Here is a 21579-nt window from a genome sequence, read left to right on the forward strand (position 1 = left end):
TCACATCCTTCCTATAATGTGGCGACCAGAATTGCACACAGTACTCCAGCTGTGGCCTTACCAAAGTTCTATACAACTCCAACATGACCTCCCTGCTTTTGTAATCTATGCCTCGATTGATAAAGGCAAGTGTCCCATATGCCTTTTTCACCACCCTATTAACCTGCCCTTCTGCCTTCAGAGATCTATGGACAAACACGCCAAGGTCCCTTTGTTCATCGGAACTTCCCAGTGTCAGGCCATTCATTGAATACTTCCATGTCACATTACTCCTTCCAAAGTGTATCACCTCACACTTTTCAGGGTTAAATTCCATCTGCCACTTTTCTGTCCATTTGACCATCCCGTCTATATCTTCCTGTAACCCAAGACACTCATCCTCACTGTTAACCACTCGGCCAATCTTTGTGTCATCCGCGAACTTACTGATCCTACCCCCCACATAGTCATCTTTGTCGTTTATATAAATGACAAACAATAGGGGACCCAGCACAGATCCCTGTGGTACACCACTGGACACTGGCTTCCAGTCACTAAAACTTCTTGATTTCTCCATGACACTGTCTTGTTCATCACCCAGTCCTGTCTTATACCTGCAAAATAACAACAGGCTCCCCAACTGCCACTTTCTTGAATACCCACGAATTAAGACACAGAGGGCTGGATTTTAAGAGTCTGCCACTGCTCTTGGTGGCGGGCTCAAAAAAATGGCGGCTCACATGTGCAGGCTGCACACCACAGAGCCGTCACGATCTTCCACGCGGCTGCTCATTTAAATAGTCGGGGCTGCCCGCCCTCCTTATCATGTGCAGGGAGCTGGCTTTCCAACGCCGGAAATGGTGTCAGCCACCTGTGCGTTGGCGCTGGCGCCTTTTTCAAAGGGTGCCCAGCCCTCCCAGCATATTTAAATTTTTAATGAGGTATCTCCCCAAAATTTAACAAATAAAATTGTAATGCCACTTTCCCACCCCCCCCCACAATAAAAATTACAGTGTTGGACCTTCCCCCTAAAACACTTACCTGTGAATTTTGATCTTCCTCCGTAGGATTATACAAAGTTGAAAGTTCACCCCTTCCCACCATCCCCGACACTGATGATGCTTATTTGACCCCGTCACCTCGCACCCCCCCCTCCCCCCTCTGCAGTAAAAATCTTAACTCCTCCCCCCTCCCCACCAGTGTCTCGCCTGCTTTCCCCAGATGGGGAATTGAAGGCACGGGAATGCCGGCTGCCGCTCTGAAGATCATGGCGGGCCCGATAGATGATGATAAATCTATTTAAATTTATTCATCTCCTTGATTTAAATATTTAGATTCAGTTTTGGTCACCCAGCAGTCGGGGGGGGCGGGGGGTTGCCACGGAGCCACGCCGCCACCGGAAGGATTGGGCCAGGCCCTCCCGGCGTCGGCCTCCTTGGCGGGCCTCTGCCAGAACCATCTTCCGGCCCCCCGGCCATCCCCCCACCCTCTCCCCAGCCGTCACGGAGCCCGACATCAGGGGCTCAGTAAAATCCAGCCCAGAGTTACAACCACAAGACTAACCAATAGAGCACAACAATCAGAGGCTGCAGTGCCTAATGTTCCTACTTGCTCTGCACTTCATCATCCTTGTTGATCAGCCAGGTATTGACAGGATTCTCAGTTCTTGAATTTAGGGCTCCACAGAAGGTTAAACCTGAAACAGAAAAAAAGGGATTTTGTCATTCAAAACTGTTGCCTACCGAAGCAATACAACTCGGTGAAGCAAAAATTATTAATCAACATGGTGTACATGATGGAATCTAAAGCATTAAAACTGCATCAGTTAAAAAATATTAATACTAGTATTTGAGATTGCTATTGTGCATTGATAGATACTAAAATTCAGCAACTGATTGGATTAAGACAGCACTTTGGCATTAACCTGTGCGCCTGAATATATTGGCATCCTATCCTCCAAGAGCACCAACAGTCTGCCAGTGTACCAACACTCTATCTCACAGTGTACCAACACTCTCTCTCACAATGTACAAGCACCCAGCCGCACAGTTACCAGAATCCTGTCTCACAGTTCACCAACACTCTGCTGCACTCTACCAACATCCTAAATTTTATAGCGTACCATCACCTATACCCATGATGTACATACTGTCCATCCGACTGCTCACCACCTCTGGTCCAGTACACCTACTCAGCATCTATGCTCCAACACTCTGCTCCGCACCTGAAGCTAAAGACCAGTTCTATGAACAACTCCATAACATCATTAGCAGCATCCCCAACACCGAACACCTATTCCTGCTGGGGGACTTTAATGCCAGGGTTGGGGCCGACCATGACTCATGGCCCTCCTGCCTTGGGCGCTATGGCGTTGGAAGGATGAATGAGAACGGGCAGAGACTGCTTGAGTTGTGTACCTATCATAACCTCTGCATCACCAACTCGTTCTTTCACACTAAACCCTGTCACCAGGTTTCATGGAGGCACCCAAGATCACGTCGTTGGCACCAGCTAGACCTCATTGTCACAAGGCGAGCCGCCTTAAACAGTGTTCAAATCACACGCAGCTTCCACAGTGCGGACTGCGACACCGACCACTCCCTGGTGTGCAGCAAGGTTAGACTCAGACCAAAGAAGTTGCATCATTCCAAGCAGAAGGGCCACCCGCGCATCAACACGAGCAGAATTTCTCACCCACAGCTGTTACAAAAATTTCTAAATTCACTTGAAACAGCCCTTCAAAACACTCCCACAGGGGATGCTGAGACCAAGTGGGCCCACATCAGAGACGCCATCTATGAGTCAGCTTTGACCACCTACGGCAAAAGTGCGAAGAGAAATGCAGACTGGTTTCAATCTCATAATGAAGAGCTGGAACCTGTCATAGCCGCTAAGCGCATTGCACTTTTGAACTACAAGAAAGCCCCCAGCGATTTAACATCCGCAGCACTTAAAGCAGCCAGAAGTACTGCACAAAGAACAGCTAGGCGTTGCGCAAACGACTACTGGCAACACCTATGCAGTCATATTCAGCTGGCCTCAGACACCGGAAACATCAGAGGAATGTATGATGGCATGAAGAGAGCTCTTGGGCCAACCATCAAGAAGATCACCCCCCTCAAATCTAAATCGGGGGACATAATCACTGACCAACGCAAACAGATGGACCGCTGGGTTGAGCACTACCTAGAACTGTACTCCAGGGAGAATGCTGTCACTGAGACTGCCCTCAATGCAGCCCAGCCTCTACCAGTCATGGATGAGCTGGACATACAGCCAACCAAATCGGAACTCAGTGATGCCATTGATTCCCTAGCCAGCGGAAAAGCCCCTGGGAAGGACAGCATTACCCCTGAAATAATCAAGAGTGCCAAGCCTGCTATACTCTCAGCACTACATGAACTGCTATGCCTGTGCTGGGACGAGGGAGCAGTACCCCAGGACATGCGCGATGCCAACATCATCACCCTCTATAAAAACAAAGGTGACCGCGGTGACTGCAACAACTACCGTGGAATCTCCCTGCTCAGCATAGTGGGGAAAGTCTTTGCTCGAGTCGCTCTGAACAGGCTCCAGAAGCTGGCCGAGCGCGTCTACCCTGAGGCACAGTGTGGCTTTCGTGCAGAGAGATCGACTATTGACATGCTGTTCTCCCTTCGTCAGATACAGGAGAAATGCCGTGAACAACAGATGCCCCTCTACATTGCTTTCATTGATCTCACCAAAGCCTTTGACCTCGTCAGCAGACGTGGTCTCTTCAGACTACTAGAAAAGATCGGATGTCCACCAAAGCTACTAAGTATCATCACCTCATTCCATGACAATATGAAAGGCACAATTCAACATGGTGGCTCCTCATCAGAGCCCTTTCCTATCCTGAGTGGTGTGAAACAGGGCTGTGTTCTCGCACCCACACTTTTTGGGATTTTCTTCTCCCTGTTGCTTTCACATGCGTTCAAATCCTCTGAAGAAGGAATTTTCCTCCACACAAGATCAGGGGGCAGGTTGTTCAACCTTGCCCGTCTAAGAGCGAAGTCCAAAGTACGGAAAGTCCTCATCAGAGAACTCCTCTTTGCTGACGATGCTGCTTTAACATCTCACACTGAAGAATGCCTGCAGAGTCTCATCGACAGGTTTGCGTCTGCCTGCAATGAATTTGGCCTAACCATCAGCCTCAAGAAAACGAACATCATGGGGCAGGATGTCAGAAATGCTCCATCCATCAATATTGGCGACCACGCTCTGGAAGTGGTTCAAGAGTTCACCTACCTAGGCTCAACTATCACCAGTAACCTGTCTCTAGATGCAGAAATCAACAAGCGCATGGGTAAGGCTTCCACTGCTATGTCCAGACTGGCCAAGAGAGTGTGGGAAAATGGCGCACTGACACGGAACACAAAAGTCCGAGTGTATCAGGCCTGTGTCCTCAGTACCTTGCTCTACGGCAGCGAGGCCTGGACAACGTATGCCAGCCAAGAGCGACGTCTCAATTCATTCCATCTTCGCTGCCTTCGGAGAATACTTGGCATCAGGTGGCAGGACTATATCTCCAACACAGAAGTCCTTGAAGCGGCCAACACCCCCAGCTTATACACACTACTGAGTCAGCGGCGCTTGAGATGGCTTGGCCATGTGAGCCGCATGGAAGATGGCAGGATCCCCAAAGACACATTGTACAGCGAGCTCGCCACTGGTATCAGACCCACCGGCTGTCCATGTCTCCGTTATAAAGACGTCTGCAAACGCGACATGAAATCGTGTGACATTGATCACAAGTCGTGGGAGTCAGTTGCCAGCATTCGCCAGAGCTGGCGGGCAGCCATAAAGACAGGGCTAAATTGTGGCGAGTCGAAGAGACTTAGTAGTTGGCAGGAAAAAAGACAGAGGCGCAAGGGGAGAGCCAACTGTGCAACAGCCCCAACAAACAAATTTCTCTGCAGCACCTGTGGAAGAGCCTGTCACTCCAGAATTGGCCTTTATAGCCACTCCAGGCGCTGCTTCACAAACCACTGACCACCTCCAGGCGCGTATCCATTGTCTCTCGAGATAAGGAGGCCCAAAAGATGAAAGACAATCATCCTAACATTCTAACATCCTTTCCTACACTGTACTGCCTCCATAGGTTCACATTGCACCAGTGTACAAAAAGGCTGTCCCACAGAGTAGAAGCACCACCACTAAAAAAGAGTACTACACAACAGTCAAGTTCCATAGTGTAGCTTCTCGCTGTCCCACAGTGTACTAACACTGGCACTACTCATTGTGCCAACAATAGGACTCCCCAGAACTTTCAAACAAGCACCAAGACGTAGCTTGGCTGGTGGTGAGAAGGGCCCTCCCCGTCAGATCCTTCATGCACACCCGAAGTCTCGCCCCCTCCGCACAGTGCCCCCGCGTTGGCTGTGGTGGGGAAGAGACGGTCGCCCACCTCCTCCTGGAATGTGCCTTTGCAAAGCAGGTGTGGAAAGAGATGCAGTGGTTTTTGTCAAGGTTCATCCCAAGCAGCTCTGTAACACAGGAGTCTGTGCTCTACGGGCTGTTCCCAGGGACGCACACCGAGACAAACATCAACTGCTGCTGGAGGACTATCAATTCGGTGAAAGACGCCCTTTGGTCTGCCCGAAACTTGCTGGTCTTCCAGCGCAAAGAGTTGTCCACCACCGAATGTTGCAGACTGGCACATTCCAAGGTCCAGGACTACGTGCTGAGGGACGCACTAAAGCTTGGGGCAGCTGCAGCAAAGGCTCAATGGGGAAAGACCACAGTGTAAGGTTCCCCCACCAAGCTGGACTGAGGGGCTGAATCCATGGGAAACCCCTCGAACTGTATCGTTAATATTCTCAATTGCTGTAAATGTAAAACTGTAATTGACATGACAATTGTGAAACAGAAGGGTTGGGAAGAAACTCATGACAGTATTGAAAGAAACTGATCTCTTTTGCAATGTTTGTATTTTTTGGTGTGGTTTGGAAACTGTTTGGCAATGTAATTTTTACAGATTTTTATGAATAAAGTATATTTTGGAAAAAAAAACAATAGGACTCCAGAGTATATCAAATCCCCACCCGATCAGGAAATTAGCCGAATACGACACTCCATAAAAAGAGCAGGAATCCCCAGCAGGACTGATTGAAAAGGTACAGCAGCAGATACAGGGAATGTAGAAAGGGAAAAGGGAAAAAGTCAAAATGTCATATTCACCAGATGAACAACAGAGCTGAGGAAATAGAGCCTCTGTTTAATCTCACCTTTAGGCAAACACAACTGCGTTAAGATTATTGACTTTGGAGAAGGCTGAAAATTGGCGCAGGAATCACGATGAGTGATTAACCAATGTCCATTCCTTCTGATGCAACATTGTGCAGCCTAATTTAAATCAGTGTTTCACAAACTTTTTTGGTTGTGGGAACCCCTAGTGCAAAGACCATGGTCAGCTTCTTTAGCTGCTCTACATTTCAAAGTCAGCATTTCCCTCCTCTCTTAGCAGCTGTAGCCAAGTCTTTTTTTAAAATTTTTTGCTGCTGCTCTTGCTCACTGGGAAAAAAAACGTTGAAGAAATAAATCTGCAATGTTTCATTGCTTTATTGATAAGACGTTGCGCAGTGATTGGAGGAAGACCATGTCAGTCATCAGCAGGCATTTAGTACACTGTACGAGTACGAGTGCGGTGGTGTTTGGAAATAACACGCTCATGGGAACCCAGAGGCTCACAACCGCGCTGCCAATGACTGTCGTGATCTTCCATCCAATCACCGCACGATGCATCCGCAGCTTCTTCACAGATTCCCTGGAAAGCCTCTGCAGCCCTCCCACCCCGGGATCCATGGATCCCAGATTAAGAACCACTGATTTAAATGATAGTAGCTAGCAGTCCAGTACTAAACACACTGTTCAGTGGCTGCAAGCCTCATTCGAGGTCCCAGGTTCGTGCGAGGCTAGCAGTACTTAAAGAGGAGGTACATTCTGGCTGCAGCAGGTGCTGGAAGTGGCTGGGGAAGAGAAGTTAAACTGCGAGAAGACAGACACTGTGAAGGCAGTCGGAACAGATACCATCACGGTCAATGCCAGCAGTCTAGTCCCGAGGACCTGGATGCAGTACCGAAAGGAATTCAATGACCTTGTATGAGTGGTCAAAATCAGTGAATTCATCTTCAAATGTCATATCCTTACACCTGCTCCATTAGCCTCACACAAAGCTCAATTCACCAACCACCTGCCCCCGCCCACTTCACTCACCTTCAACAATTTCTACATACCATGACTCATATCTCACATTCATAGCTTCACCATAGCGTTACACACCCACATCTCACTGCTTGCACACACTGTCAACTATTCAGTTATGCAGACACACAAACATATTGCACCACAATCACCATTCTCTCTGCAAGACAAGGTAATGCACAATCAGAGGCAGCAGCACCTATCTGGCAGGGGACAGGCACGGCTACAAGTCCTTACCTCCATGGAGGAGATAATGCCATTCAGCCAGTGCCCTTGCTGTTGCCTGTCAGCCAGCCAATCCAGACTGCTGCCGCCCATGTCAAACTGGTGCAGTCTGAGGCCAGGCCTTCGAGGCTGAGAGCTGCTCAAGAGCATCATGCAAGGTCATCTGCAGTCTCCCTCACTGAAAGTCAGCCACCTTTCACCAGACATGCTGCAGTCACTGGGGCAGCACTGCATGGAGCACAAGGCAAAGGAAAGTACAAGACAGGCCCTAAGGGAATGCACAAGGGTGATTAGTTGACTTTTGTAAGGAATATCGGATGGTTTGTTTGTTTAAAGTTGATTTGGAATTGTTGTTTTTGTAGTAATACCAAAGACAGTAAGAAAGACCCCTCCCACTGTATGAGTGATGATCTAACAGTCACATGAGATAGGTTTGAGAAGAAGATATAGCAGCACAACGCATGCTCGCTTAGGTGGCTTGCAGAGAGTATATATCATAAGTGTAAATAATAGAGTTGTTAGTTAACCTTCACCAAAGTCTAAGACTTACTCTAGAACACCCTACAACACTACTAATACAAATACAACTAAATCCAAAGGGGAAAGCCGTTAAAAAGGCATACTTAAACAGCAGGGAACTCTTGAAAACAGCTGGGACACCTCCATTAAAGCAACCAGGCCTGAAAAAGAACAAATTAAATTTCTTAAAAAAGGGGAAAGCCCTAAAAAGTTTGTTAAGAAAGCAATCGGGATCCAAAATTGGGAATGCCTGGGAGTTTCCAGAATCAGGAGGGACCCAATCAGATTCAAATTGGTTATCATGGAGAAAAAGGTTCCTGAGGTTTAAAATTACTTTGCAACTCCATACAAAATCAGAAATGGAACAAGTTAACAACCGTCTATATTCAGTAAGGGCAACTGTGGATAGCGTAATTGTCTGACAAGGGATTAACGAGGCTACCGATAAATTCAAAGAGGTACTCCAAGCCTTTGACAAATATTTTATCACCGTAAAAATAAAATCTTGGAAAGAGCCAAATTTAATAGGCGGGTGCAGTTGATTGGTGAATCTGTCGACTCCTATATTAATGACCTGTATAGATTGGCAGAAGGTTGTGAATATGAGGAATTAAAGGCAGCGCTAATCAAAGACAGGATAGTCATTGGCATAGCAGATGAATCCTTATCTGACCTGTTGCAATCCAAGGAAGACCTTACACTGGAAAAGGCCATTCAAATTGGAAGGCAGGTTGAAGTTTGCAAACTGGTAGAGACCTTATACTTCTTACACAATCAAGAATTTTCTTTACTGAGCTGGAATGCACGCTTACAACTGCAGTTGATTAAAAAGGTAGCTGAAGTCAAACAAACAAAGGTAAGCAATTCCTTTCAAACAGAATTCCGAAGCTGTTCACAGATCTCGGAAAACTAAAGACGGAGTACAGGATCACTCTGGAGGAAGGGGCCAGAACAGTGTATATCTTTGCACCAAGAAGAACACAGCTTCCGTATTGCCTCAACAATTAATGCCTGGATTGAAGATTCAAGACTACAAGAAAGTTTGAGAAAGAGAAAACTCCCACAGAAGGAAACAAATCAGGATTTCCAATAGAAGATTTCGAGCGAGAAGCTTATCCAAATTAAACAATGGTAAAAAGTTTGGATACACGACCTGGAACAAGAAGGCACAGTAATCCATAAATGTGAGGACTATCAGCAATTGTATGTTATTCAAACGAATGAAGGTAACATACGAAGGAATCAGAGGAATATCATTCCCATTCCACAAAAGCACATTCAATAATCCACCTGCAAGATCCAGATGAAGAGAAACAAAACCAAACTGAACGGAATACTACAATCCGTAGAAACAAAAACCAGGTCAGCAACCCATACTTCCTATGAAGACTACTGATCGTCCCAGACAGATTATAACCAGATTGGGGAACATTGTCAAACCTCCAATGAGACTGAATTTGTAAAGTCAGAGACTTGGGGTGAGAAAGAGTTGTAGAGAAGTCATAAATGTATATAAGTTTGAAAAAATGCTGGATAAAGACTTGAGGGATATGTAGTATAAGGTTGTAAAGAGTTAATACCAAAGACAGTGAGCGAGACCCCTCCCACTGTACAAAGTGATGTACAATTAATACAAATACAACTAAACCCAACAGTTTTGCAGTGGCTTTTATTTCAGCATTGTGGCCAAGAGGACACTATGATGGTCAGTGACAGAGGGAAGGTAAGGTGTGGGACTGTTGTGGCATGGGAAATTCAATTTGTGTTCACTGGTACTCTGCCTCAGCTCATCTGTTGCTGAAACCCCCATCCATGCATTTGTTATCTCCCAGATTCAAAAGACTTGCAGGTGATAGGTAAATTGGCTGTTACAAATTGCCCCTAGTGTAGATAGGTGGTAGGGCATATGGGATTACTGTAGGGTTAGTATAAATGGGTGGTTGTTGGTCGGCACAGACTCGGTGGGCCGAAGGGCCTGTTTCAGTGCTGTATCTCTAAATAAAAAAAATAAAAATACACCATTGCTCTCTTGGTTGGCCTTCCCCACCACCAGTATATGTACCAGTATTTCATCAGTGCAGTTGGTGTTGTGTATATGGACTTTCAGAAGGCATTTGGATAAAGTACCACATATTAGGCTTGTTAGCAAAATTGAAGCCCATAGGATAAAAGGGGCAGCAGGAGCATGGATACAAACTTGGCTAAGGAATAGAAAACAGAATGTTCTGGGATACAGGACATAATTTTGATATTTTGCAAATGGCATGAAATTTGAAAGTGTAATAACAGTGAGGAAGATAGTAACTGACTTCAAGAGGAAATAGGTAGGCTGGTGGAATGGGCAGACACATGACAGATGAAATTCAACGCAGAAAAGCATGAGATGATGCATTTGGTACGCAGAATGAGGAGAGACAGCTGAAGCTAAATGTATAATTTTAAAGGGAGTGATTAAACAGAGAGACCTGAAGATAAATCTTTGAAGGTGACAGGTCAAGGTAATAAAGCACATAATAAAGCACATAGGATCCTGATCATTATAAACACAGGCATAAAAGCAAGGAGGTTATGCTAAATATATGCCTATATAAAACACTAGTTTGGCTCCAGCTGGAGTATTGCAACACCCAGCTCTACTGCACTACCACTCCCTTGACTCCTCCGCTGCCTCTAAATTGCCACTGACTTCCATCCCTGCCACAAACTCCATTCCCTAGCTAACTACTCTATCCCTCTTCCTGGCAATTATCTGAGGCTGAACCAGACTGGTTGCAACCTCTGTGTCATACTTGACCCTGACATGAGTTTCCAAAAACATATCTGCACCATCACTAATACCACCTATTTCTACCTTTGTAACATCTCTCGACCCTGCATCTGCCTCAGCTCATCTGCTGCTGAAACCCTCATCCATGTCTATGTTACCTGAGACTTCACTATTCTAATGCATTCTTGGCCAGCCTCCCCTCTTACCCCTTCCATAAACTTACACTCATCCAAAATTCAATGGCTGATTCTAACTCATACCAAGTCCCATTCACCCATCACCCACTTTTATCCTTTAAGACATTCCTTTGCGGAGCACCTCTATTTAGTTCACAAGCGTGACCTCGAGCTTCGGGTTGACTGTCATTTTAATTCTGTTCTCTCCTATTCTGACCTCCCTGTCATCGGTCTCCTACCCTGTTCCAATGAAGCTTAATGTAAACTCAAGGAGCAGCATCTCATCTTTCACTTAGGTATTTCATAGCCTCCAGATCCAGTTCAACAATTTCAGATCATAACCTCTGCTTCCATTTTTGTTAGCTTGTTTTTTGCGGCAGCTGTTGGTAATGATCCTGCATTTTCCCATTAACACTTCCTCGGGATACATCTTTTGTTTCTTTAATTCCCCATTAACGCCCCTCTTTTACCTTGCACCATCATCTTTTCTGTCATTTAATCTCTCCTGTCTTCCAGCCTACCACAGCCCTCCCCTTTTGCTCTCTTCTTCCCCTCCTCCCTTTCTCTACACTTGCTTAAAACCAGTCGCATCTCTCACTTTTTCCAGTTCTGATGAAAGGTGTGATGGAAACCATACCTGCCAAATGGAAACATATTAATTTCAACATATGGAACACTATTTGAACTTTTACTGGACATTGAACATAACTTGTTTAAAAAGACCACAGAGCAGTGGCTGCAAACATGGCTGCATATTTGCATTCTGGGAGACAGTTGCATAGAGAGACAATGTAAGTGCTCCTTGATTCAATTAGCCAGATGGGTTTTGTCAATAGTGATGATCAAAAGACATTGAGAGTCATTGTCTGTGTAAGAGCCAATACTCCCATCCCCACCCACCCCACTGAGTGCGTCTAATAAGATTTGAAGAATCAACAACCCTCGCAGGCGATGCTGTCTCAAACAAAGAGCTAGTCACATGACTAACTTGCTGGCCAACTTGAGAATTGATTGAATTGTGTATCACAGTAAGGTTTTGAGGCAGACTGCAGTTTTGAAAACCAAAGAGAAGCAAGGTCTCTCTCTCTCTCACATAATATTCCAGGGACCTACGGAAGTAACTTAAGATACAAGACAGAAGACCCCTACAGCCTTCTGGTATCAGCAAAACAAGTTTGAAAGTGTGCACTGGGTCCCAATGAGAACTACAAGACTTAAATTCAATCAAAGACTTCACAGCAAATCTAACAAAAAGTAACTGAATTCTATCTACGACTTCAAACTTTCCTCCCTATAATTCTTTCTCCTCCTCTGTATCTATTTGTGTGTGTGTTTATTGCTCATGCATGCTATTGTGGTTGCGTCATTAATTTTTAGTGGTTTTAACTGAGCTGGAGTGTTAAAGTTGATAAACTTACACCGTTCTTGTTTAAACCTGAGAAAGCCTGTCTGATTGATTCCTTTACAATTACAATTAGACAGCACTGATCTGGGACTCACTAGGTGAAGCTAAAAACACTGTTTTAAATGCTAAAACCTGTTACGGCAAACCAGGAAAGGGGCAAGTGGAGAGCCTGAGACCGCTGCCTCACCTGGTCGCAACAAAGCTCATTGACATGAAGCTTTAACTCTCTTTCTCTCTCCACAGATGCTGCCAGACCTGCTGAGCATTTCCAACGTTTTCTGTTTTTATTTCATTCTGATTTTATTTTCTTAAAATAGAAACATGATGAATTTTGCAACCACATTCTCTTTGAGGGAAATGAATAGGAAGGAACTGAGGTCCATGCTGCTTGCCCAACATCCAATGCTATATGAGCAGAAACTTCCTCCAACTAAATATTAGGAAGACTGAAGCTACTGTCTTTGATCCCCACCACAAGCTCTCTTTCCTAGCCAGATTCCATCCCTCTCCTTGGCAACAGTCTAAGGCCAGACTATTCACTATCTTGGTATCATAGTTAACCCCGAGATGACCACAGATCTGCTCCATCGTTAAGACGATCTACTTCCACCTCTGTAAATCCCCCACCTCCATCCCTGCCTAAGCTCATCTGCTGCTGAAAACCTTATCCATGCCATTGTTACCTTTGTGAATATTCCAATAATCTCCTGCACAGGCTCCTATCTTCTACCCTCAATAAACATGAACTCATCCAAAACTCTGCAGCTTTCATCCTAACTCACACCAAGTCCAGTTCATCCAGGACCCCTCTGCTCACTGGTCTACAATGCCCCCTGGATTTTAGCTTTGATTGTAAAATTCTGACCTTGTTTTGAAATAATTCCATGTCCTCGCCTCGCCCTATCTCTGTAACCTTCTCCAGTCCTACAATCCTCCAAGATCTCTGCACTTCTCTAATTCTGGCTTCTTGCACACCTCCAATTTTAATCTCTCGACCACTGGCGGCCATGCCTTCAGCTGTCTAGCAGACCACGCCACCCAACTCCACCCATCTGAAAGGGAAGAAAAAGAGGTCAGAGAAGAAGTAAAACCAATTAAGAGAGAAACCAGAGACGATGAGACTTAGATAAATAGCAACACAAAGAAAACAGAGAACTCAGAGGAGACTGATTAATTATATAAAACCAAAGTATTATATAAAAATAAAGACAGACTGAATGGCTTTAAAATGGCAATTAGATTACATCCGGGCATCATGGTGCAATTATCTCCATCTTCCACTTTACCTGAAGGCTACACTGGATCTTAACTCCCTGCGTCCACCACCACAGCGGGTCAATTAGTTTAAACGATAATCATAAGAGATACCTTATTATCAGTTTACTGTCCCTAAGCACCATGTATAGAAAACAGACCCAATCAGAGGCATGCAGCTATACATCTAGTCTGCCGTTAATACTTTGAGAAACTTCTGTCAGGAAAACCCTATATGCCAAATGGGAAATATTGATTTCATTGGTTAGAAACTTACTTTAGCCTTTTATCGGGAAAAACACTATAGTAACTTTTTTAAAACTAGCAGCCAAGATGGTCATTGCCATTTACATCTGAAACACCAGGAGATTGAACTGGAGACACAAAGTCTAATAAGAAGCCCAGTCAGAACAATGCTTTGGTTAGCTGAGTAGATTAGCCAGAAGATCCTCATTAGTGAGCCATTCAAAGTCATCCTGAGGTATTCATAAGTGGAGATGTCCCTCCAGGGGATAAACACTGGCAACTCCACGTAAGAGTTTTGTGTTTTAGACTTTGGACCTCATTGAAAACAAAACAGATTGATAGAACCATGTGACTGCCTGCTCAACTCTGAAGAAATTAGAAGTTTTGTAACACAGACAGCAGACACGGAGTAACCGAGTGTACTGCAGCAAAGAAGGCTCTGCACCCCTGTCTCTCTCTCTCTCTCTCCCCAGAAAATATCAAGAAAAGAACTGCCTGTGACTGGGGGACCCTCCAAGCCTACAGAGCGCTACAGCCAGCAACCAGGGGTAGAGAATTAACTACCAATTCTGCCTTCAGGAAAACTCTGAGCAAAGCAAGCCAACCAAAGTGTACTTTGACCAGCAAGGACTTCAAGAATACAGCTTCAGCTGAGGGCTACATAATCACAGACTGTATTTATGGTCCATTTTTTCTGGACTTAAACCAACCACCAAATCTGTTTCCCTCTGTAATCTATTTGTGTGTGTGTGATTCTCATGTGAATGTGTGCATGAATGTGTAGCATATTTTTAAAAACGGGTTAATGTGTTTAAGTATAATAAACTTACCTCTTTCTTGTTTAAACTCAAGAAAACCTGTCCAATTGGTTCTCTGGCAATCACATTAAAGGAAAAAGGTAAAACACTTACTGAGGTGGTAAGCACAATCGCTGTTTTAAAAAAGTGTGAGAGGGGGGCCTGAGACCTCCTGCTCACAGACAGAAAATGTGAATAAACCACAGAAGAATTCAGAACAAGAGAAAAATGCTCATGGGAGTGGAATTTACAGGTAGTGCTTCCCAAACTTTGAACACATACCAGACATTCAGGATGTGGAGACCAGATAGCCTTCACAATTTCCCATTTGTTATTTTTAATAGATACAATATCTGGTAGGAGTGTCTTTCCTCCATGCCTGAGCTTCCAATTGTACTGATGTCTTCCAGTGGCCAGTGAGCACACTGAGCAGAATATCCAAATATATGTTAAACTATGTTAAACTAAATCTGAAGCATCAGAAAGGTTAATAAGAATGAAATCAGTCTCTCAGTGCTGAGACAAGAAGAAGTTGTGGGAACATGTAAGAAAGGAATTTTAATAAGCAGAAATAGTGACAGCTAGTCTGGGCATACAAGAGATAAATCTTCATAGGTAAATGATGGCCTGTCACACAGCTGCATTCACTCATACAGACTGAACAAGAAACAGAATTTCAGGATTACACATGAATCCTTGGGGTTAGGGAGCGGCACCAAAATGACATAATGAGCTATTAGGCAAACATAACCCCATACTCGATTACACAGTGATGTCACTTTAGGGAGACGTGATTAACCCTTACAGTCATTCACCTAGTCTTGTTTCGGCTAGTGTAAAGAGTTAAGTCAACATGCTTATGGGACCCAATGAAATATAGAAATATCTTTCTTTTGGGCCTCCTTATCTCGAGAGACAATGGATACGCGCCTGGAGGTGTCTGTACTGGACAATAAATAACTGTCCAGACTAATCCCATTTTACAGCTCTTGGTCTGTGGTCCTGTAGGTTACAGTACTTCAATTGCATATCCAAGTATTTTTTAAATGCAGTCAGGGTTTCTGCCCCTACCATGCTTTCAGGCACTGAGTTCCTCACCCCGCCACCCATTGGGGGAAAACACTTCTCAACTCCCCTCTAATCCTTCTGGTAATTACTGAATCTGGCAGTGAAGGCTGAGACCCAACACATCTGGATCCCAGAGAATTTTCAATAGGAGAGTGCCACTGGGCTTGAAACATTTTTAGGGTCTTGATATACCATACATAACAATATCATCATATGATGAAGATATATAGACCCATATTTCCCACAAGGTGTAAGGAGTGCTTCTTCCTGCAGATAGAACATAACGTTACGACCAGGTGAGAAAGGTGTCTAGGGGTCCCTTTCAGCCTTCACATGGTCATAATGTAACAGGGTTTTTTTTTCAAACACACAGTGTTTTGAGCTCCACCTTGGTGAATCCTTGTTCACCTCTTTCCAATTATAAGGCAAAGAAATGAGCACAAACAGGTTTTCTTAGGTTTAAAGAAGAAAAATTAAATTTATTAAAACTTAAACTCTAATTCGGTTAATGCCAATGGATACATACCGTGCCCCATGCGAGCATGCATACGCGATACAAACATAAAAATAGAGACAGAAAAGAGAAGAAAAATATAGTGGAGAGGGTTGAGGCAATATTTGAAGAGTTTCTTGTTACTGTGCTTCAAGCTCACTGTAGGTAGTTCTTGTTTTTCATTGGGGCCCAGTATTCTTCTTAAACCTTGTTCACAGTAGGAGACTTTTCTCTCTTGGCGTTCCTGTATCTTCAATGGATTCCAAAGCTAGTGAGAATGAGATGAGGGCAGACAGGAGAGAGATGTTCTCAATCCAGGAGCCAGGAGCTTTCTGCCAGTTCAAAACTCTGTGGCAAGTTCAAATTCAGCAGCAGCTGGTCAATCATTTGACTAAACTGCTCTGACCATGTCTTCTGTTTATTTGGCCATCTTAGCAATTAACCTGGAATGCGAGCTTCTCCACCCTCAATGTCTGGTAATCAAAAGTCCATTGTGGATTAAATTGGAGCAAGGAGTAGCCTCTTTGTCCTTTCCAAGTACTGTCTGTTAATATGTAAAAATCTCTCCAGCCAAGAATCCATTGTGTTTTTTTTAACCAGATCTTTATTCACTCCAGTGACAGTTTAAAATTAATGCTCATGTGGCAAAATTAATATTCCTCATTCTTGGCAGGTGGGGGCCTGCATGGCAATAAGATCACGAACAAGAGATCTAAATCTTGTACTCATCACCTACATACACAGCTTGATCAGAAGATTTTGTGCCATAACTTTATCTGCTGTCCTTCCAAGATAGCAGGAACGGCAGGAAAATGGCTCAGTGTGGTCTGGCACCGCCCTCCCGCTCCATCCTCCCTTTCTCTACCCGCCCCCCCTATCTCTATCGGGACTGTCATTGGCCAGCCCTTCTCCATCTGCTGCATGCAAATAACAGCTTTTATCGGGAGGTGAGGTTTCCAAGGCCTGGGTTCCCGAGTTATTTTTCTGCCATTCATATCCAGAACAATCAGGTGAAGCCTGATAGCAGTCCCGTGAGAAGCAGTGAAATGCCCCAATTGCTGTTACTAGAAGGAGAAGGAGAAGTCGAGAGCCTTTCTACCCCCAGTTAACCCCCAGTTACTTAATCTTCAGTATTCATTTGCCCCTTTTAGTTGCCACAACGCCTCTACTGGTTCTGCAGCACAGCAATTTTCTGGATTTTCCACGGTGGTTGCCCAGGAACCCATCAAGAACCCAGCAACAGCCCACCAGGAACTCACCCGATATCCTTAATCACCGCGATGCAGAGAAATAGGTCACTACTGAGAATATCCTAGAGAGGTCAAGGACAGAATCTGTTTGGTTAGAGCTAAGAAACAATACAGGTACCATTAGATTTCTGGGTGTATTCTATAGGCCACCAACTAGTGGGAAAGATATAGAGGTACAAATCTGCATAGAGGGACATAGATAGGCTGCAGAGCTGGGCTGAGAGATGGCAAATGGAGTTTAATGCGGAAAAGTGTGAGGTGATTCACTTTGGAAGGAGTAACGGGAATGCAGAGTACTGGGCTAATGGGAAGATTCTTGGTAGTGTAGATGAACAGAGAGATCTTGGTGTCCAGGTACATAAATCCCTGAAGGTTGCTACCCAGGTTAATAGGGCTGTTAAGAAGGCATATGGTGTGTTAGCTTTTATTAGTAGGGGGATCGAGTTTCGGAGCCACGATGTCATGCTGCAGCTGTACAAAACTCTTGTGAGACCGCACCTGGAGTATTGCGTGCAGTTCTGGTCACCGCATTATAGGAAGGATGTGGAAGCTATGGAAAGGGTGCAGAGGAGATTTACTAGGATGTTGCCTGGTATGGAGGGAAGGTCTTACGAGAAAGGCTGAGGGACTTGAGGTTGTTTTCGTTGGAGAGAAGGAGGAGGAGAGGTGACTTAATAGAGACATATAAGATAATCAGAGGGTTAGATAGGGTGGATAGTGAGAGTCTTTTTCCTCGGATGGTGATGGCAAACACGAGGGGACATAGCTTTAAGTTGGGTGATAGATATAGGACAGATGTCAGAGGTAGTTTCTTTACTCAGAGAGTAGTAGGGGCGTGGAACGCCCTGCCTGCAACAGTAGTAGACTCGCCAACTTTAAGGGCATTTAAGTGGTCATTGGATAGACATATGGATGAAAATGGAATAGTGTAGGTCAGATGGTTTCACAGGTCGGCGCAACATCGAGGGCCGAAGGGCCTGTACTGTGCTGTAATGTTCTAATGTTCTAATTCTAAAAAAAAAATTACAGAGAGGTGCAAAAATTATAGAGTATGGGGCACTTTATTTATCCTAATATAGACTGGGATAGGAACAGTATAAAGGGCAGAGAGGGGCAAAAGTTTATGCAGTGTGTTCAGGAGAATTTTGTACATCATTATATTTCTGGGCCAATGAGGAAGGATGGATTGCTGGATCTGGCTCTGGGGAATGAGGTGGGACAAGAGGATCAAGTGTCAGGAGGGGAATATTTAGGGGACGGTGATCATAGTATCATAAGGTTTAGTTGGCTATGGAAAAGGACAAGGAGCAATCCAGAGAAAAATAATTAATTGGAGGAGGGCCAATTTCAATGGGATCAGAATAGATCTGGCCCAGGTACATTGCAAGCAAAGATTGGGGGGGCAAAACTGTAATTGAACAATGGGCTATCTTTAAAAAGGGGAGACTGTAACTATAGTCGAGGTATATTCCCATGAGGGGGAAAGGTAGGGCAAACAAAGCCAGAGTTCCCTGGATGATGGAAGAGATAGAGAGTAAGATGAAGCAGAAAATGGGTGAATATGACAGATGTCAGGTGGATAATATAATTGAGAACCAGGCTGAATATAGAAAGTTCAATGTGGAACTTAAAAAAAGAAATGAGAAGCTAAGACAGAATATGAGAAGAGACTGGAAATTAACTGAAAAGGAAAGCCAAAAGTCTTCTATAGGCATAAACATAGTAAAAGGTTGGTCAAAGAAGGACTGGGGCCAATTAGGGACCAAAAAGTAGATTTAGGCATGGAGGCAGTAGTCATGGCTTTACCAAGGAAGGAGATACTAACAAATTCATAGTGAAACAGGAGGTAGCTGAGACACTGGATGGGCTAAAAATTGATAAACAGGAGGCATTAGATAGGCTAGCTGCATTTAAAGTTGATAAGTCAGCAGGACTGGATTAAGGTGCATCCAAAGATACTGAGGGAAGTAAGGGTGGAAATTGCAGAGGCATTATCCATAACTTCCAATTCTCCTTAGATACAGGGGTGGTGCCAGAAGACTGGAGAATTGCAAATGTTACACCCTTGTTCAAAAAAGGGTGTAAGGATAAGCCCAGCAACTACAGGCCAGTTGGTTTAACATCAGCGGTGGAAAAACTTTTAAAAACAATAATTTGGGAGAAAATTAACATTTGTTTGGACAAACGAGGCTTAATTAAGGAAAGCTAGCAAATATTTGTTAAGGGTAATTCATGTTTAACTAATTTGATTGAGTTTTTTGATGAGGTAACAGAAAAGGTTGATGAAAGTAATGTGGTTAATGTGATCTAAAAGGACTTCCAAAAGCGTTTGATAAAGTGCCACTTAATAGACTTGTCAGCAAAGTTAAAGCCCTGGGAATAAAAGGGACAGTGGCAGCATGGATACAAAATTGGCTGAGTGACAGGAAACAGAGAGTAGTGGTGAACAGTTGTTTTTCAAACTGGAGAACAGTATATTCTGGGATTCCCCAGGTGTCAGTATTAGTTCCACTACTTTTCTTGATTTATATTAATGGCCTAGACTTGGGGGTAAAGGCACAATTTCAAAACTTACATAGGACGCAAAACCTGGAAGTATTGTGAACTGTGAGGAGGGTAATGATACACCTCAAAAGGACATAGACAGGCTGGTGGAATGGATGGACATGTGGCAGATGGAATTTAATGCAGAGAAGTGTGAAGTGTTTCATTCTGGCAGGAAGAATGAGGAGAGACAATATAAAATAAATTATACAATGCTAAAGGGGTACAGAAGCAGAGGAATCTGGGGGTATATGTGCACAAATCATTGAAGGTGGAGGGCAGGTTGAGAAAACGCTTAATAAAGCATTCGAAATCCTGGGCTTTATAAACAGAAGCATAGAGCACAAGAGCAAAGAAATTATGCTGAACCTTTCTAAAATACTGGTTCAGCCTCAACCGGAGTATTGTGTCCAATTCTGGGCATCACACTTTAGGAAGGATGGGAAGGCATTAGACAGCGGGTAGAAAAGATTTATGAGAATGGTTCGACGGATGAGGAACTTCTGTTACTTCTGTTGGAGAAGCTGGTGCTGTTCTCCTTAGAGAAGAGAAGGTTAAGAGGAGAGTTTATAGAGGTGCTCAAACTCATGAGGGGTCTGGACAGAGTAAATAGGGAGAAAATTGTTCCTATTGGCGGAAGGGTCAAGAACCAGAGGACACCAATTTAAGGTGATCAGCAAAAGAAGCAACGGTGACATGAAGAAGAACTTTTTTACACAGTGAGTGGTTAGGATCTGGAATGCACTGCCTGATATTGTGTGCAGGCAGGTTCAATCGTGGTTTTCAAAAGTAAATTGGATAATTATCTGAAGAGAAAAATTTTGTAGGTCTATGGGGAAAAGGCAGGGGAGAGGGACGAGCTGAGTTGCTCTTGCAGAGAGCTAGCATGGACACAACAGACCAAATGGCCTCCTTCTGTGCTGTAACCATTCTACGATTCTATGATTTGCAGTGAAAAGGAAAATCCAGTCCATCCTGTTACAAATCATTCCCAAATACTGTGAACAGCTGGAAGCTCTGAACCTCTGGAGCTGGTTACTTGCTCTTAACCAGTAAACATGCCAACCTACTGTCACATGTCAAGCCAATTTTAATTTAATTTTTTGGGGGGAAATGCAGGCAATAATGGCAAGGCAAAGTTCATTGCCCACCCGAGATGCCCTGAGGAATTAAGAGTCAACAATATGGAGGGAGTTTTAACCAGACTAGGTGAGTGGGTTTCTGAGCAGCCGACAGGTTAAAACACAGCATGTCAGGTAGCCGGTAAGAACATAGCAACCCATCGAATTCCAAGTTTAAGCTAAGCGCAACCTGCAGCGCCGCGGGGAGCCTCCCATTGAACGGGGGGGGTCTCATTTCTAAATATGTAAACTGCTCATTAGCTACTTCTTCATCCCTAGATTTTTGAATTTAACTGTGTGCATGGGTTTCCTGGGCTCCTGGAATTCACCAGACAGAAGAAGGTGAGAGGGCCACAGGACTTGTCAGGGCTGAGCATTTGACTGGCAAGCAATGCTTTAAATACTGAGATCTGACAGCTGCTTCTTTGCCTAAGTGAAAGGCTTTTGCTCACAGGACTTGTTCTGATAGTGTGCTTTCACTGCTTTGCAGGTAATTTCCAACACTTTGGAG

General features: G+C 44.3%; 1 protein-coding gene across 6 annotated transcripts in view; it reads right to left on the minus strand.

Moving 5' to 3' along the window:
* LOC137381347 (CMP-N-acetylneuraminate-beta-galactosamide-alpha-2,3-sialyltransferase 4-like) overlaps positions 1-21579 on the minus strand; it is a 274200-nt gene that overhangs the window by 110683 nt on the left and 141938 nt on the right. For 4 of the 6 annotated variants that reach the window (XM_068053787.1, XM_068053785.1, XM_068053789.1 and 1 more), the window contains exon 2: positions 1588-1675. In XM_068053787.1, the coding sequence (XP_067909888.1) occupies positions 1588-1606 (19 nt within the window). In that variant the 5' untranslated portion in view covers positions 1607-1675. Of the gene's footprint in view, positions 1-1542; positions 1676-13160; positions 13324-21579 lie in introns of those variants that run through there. The other 2 variants (XM_068053786.1, XM_068053788.1) reach the window with 2 other exon arrangements.

The sequence above is a fragment of the Heterodontus francisci genome, chromosome 22, assembly GCF_036365525.1.
Source record: "Heterodontus francisci isolate sHetFra1 chromosome 22, sHetFra1.hap1, whole genome shotgun sequence".
Taxonomy (NCBI): Eukaryota; Metazoa; Chordata; class Chondrichthyes; order Heterodontiformes; family Heterodontidae; genus Heterodontus; species Heterodontus francisci.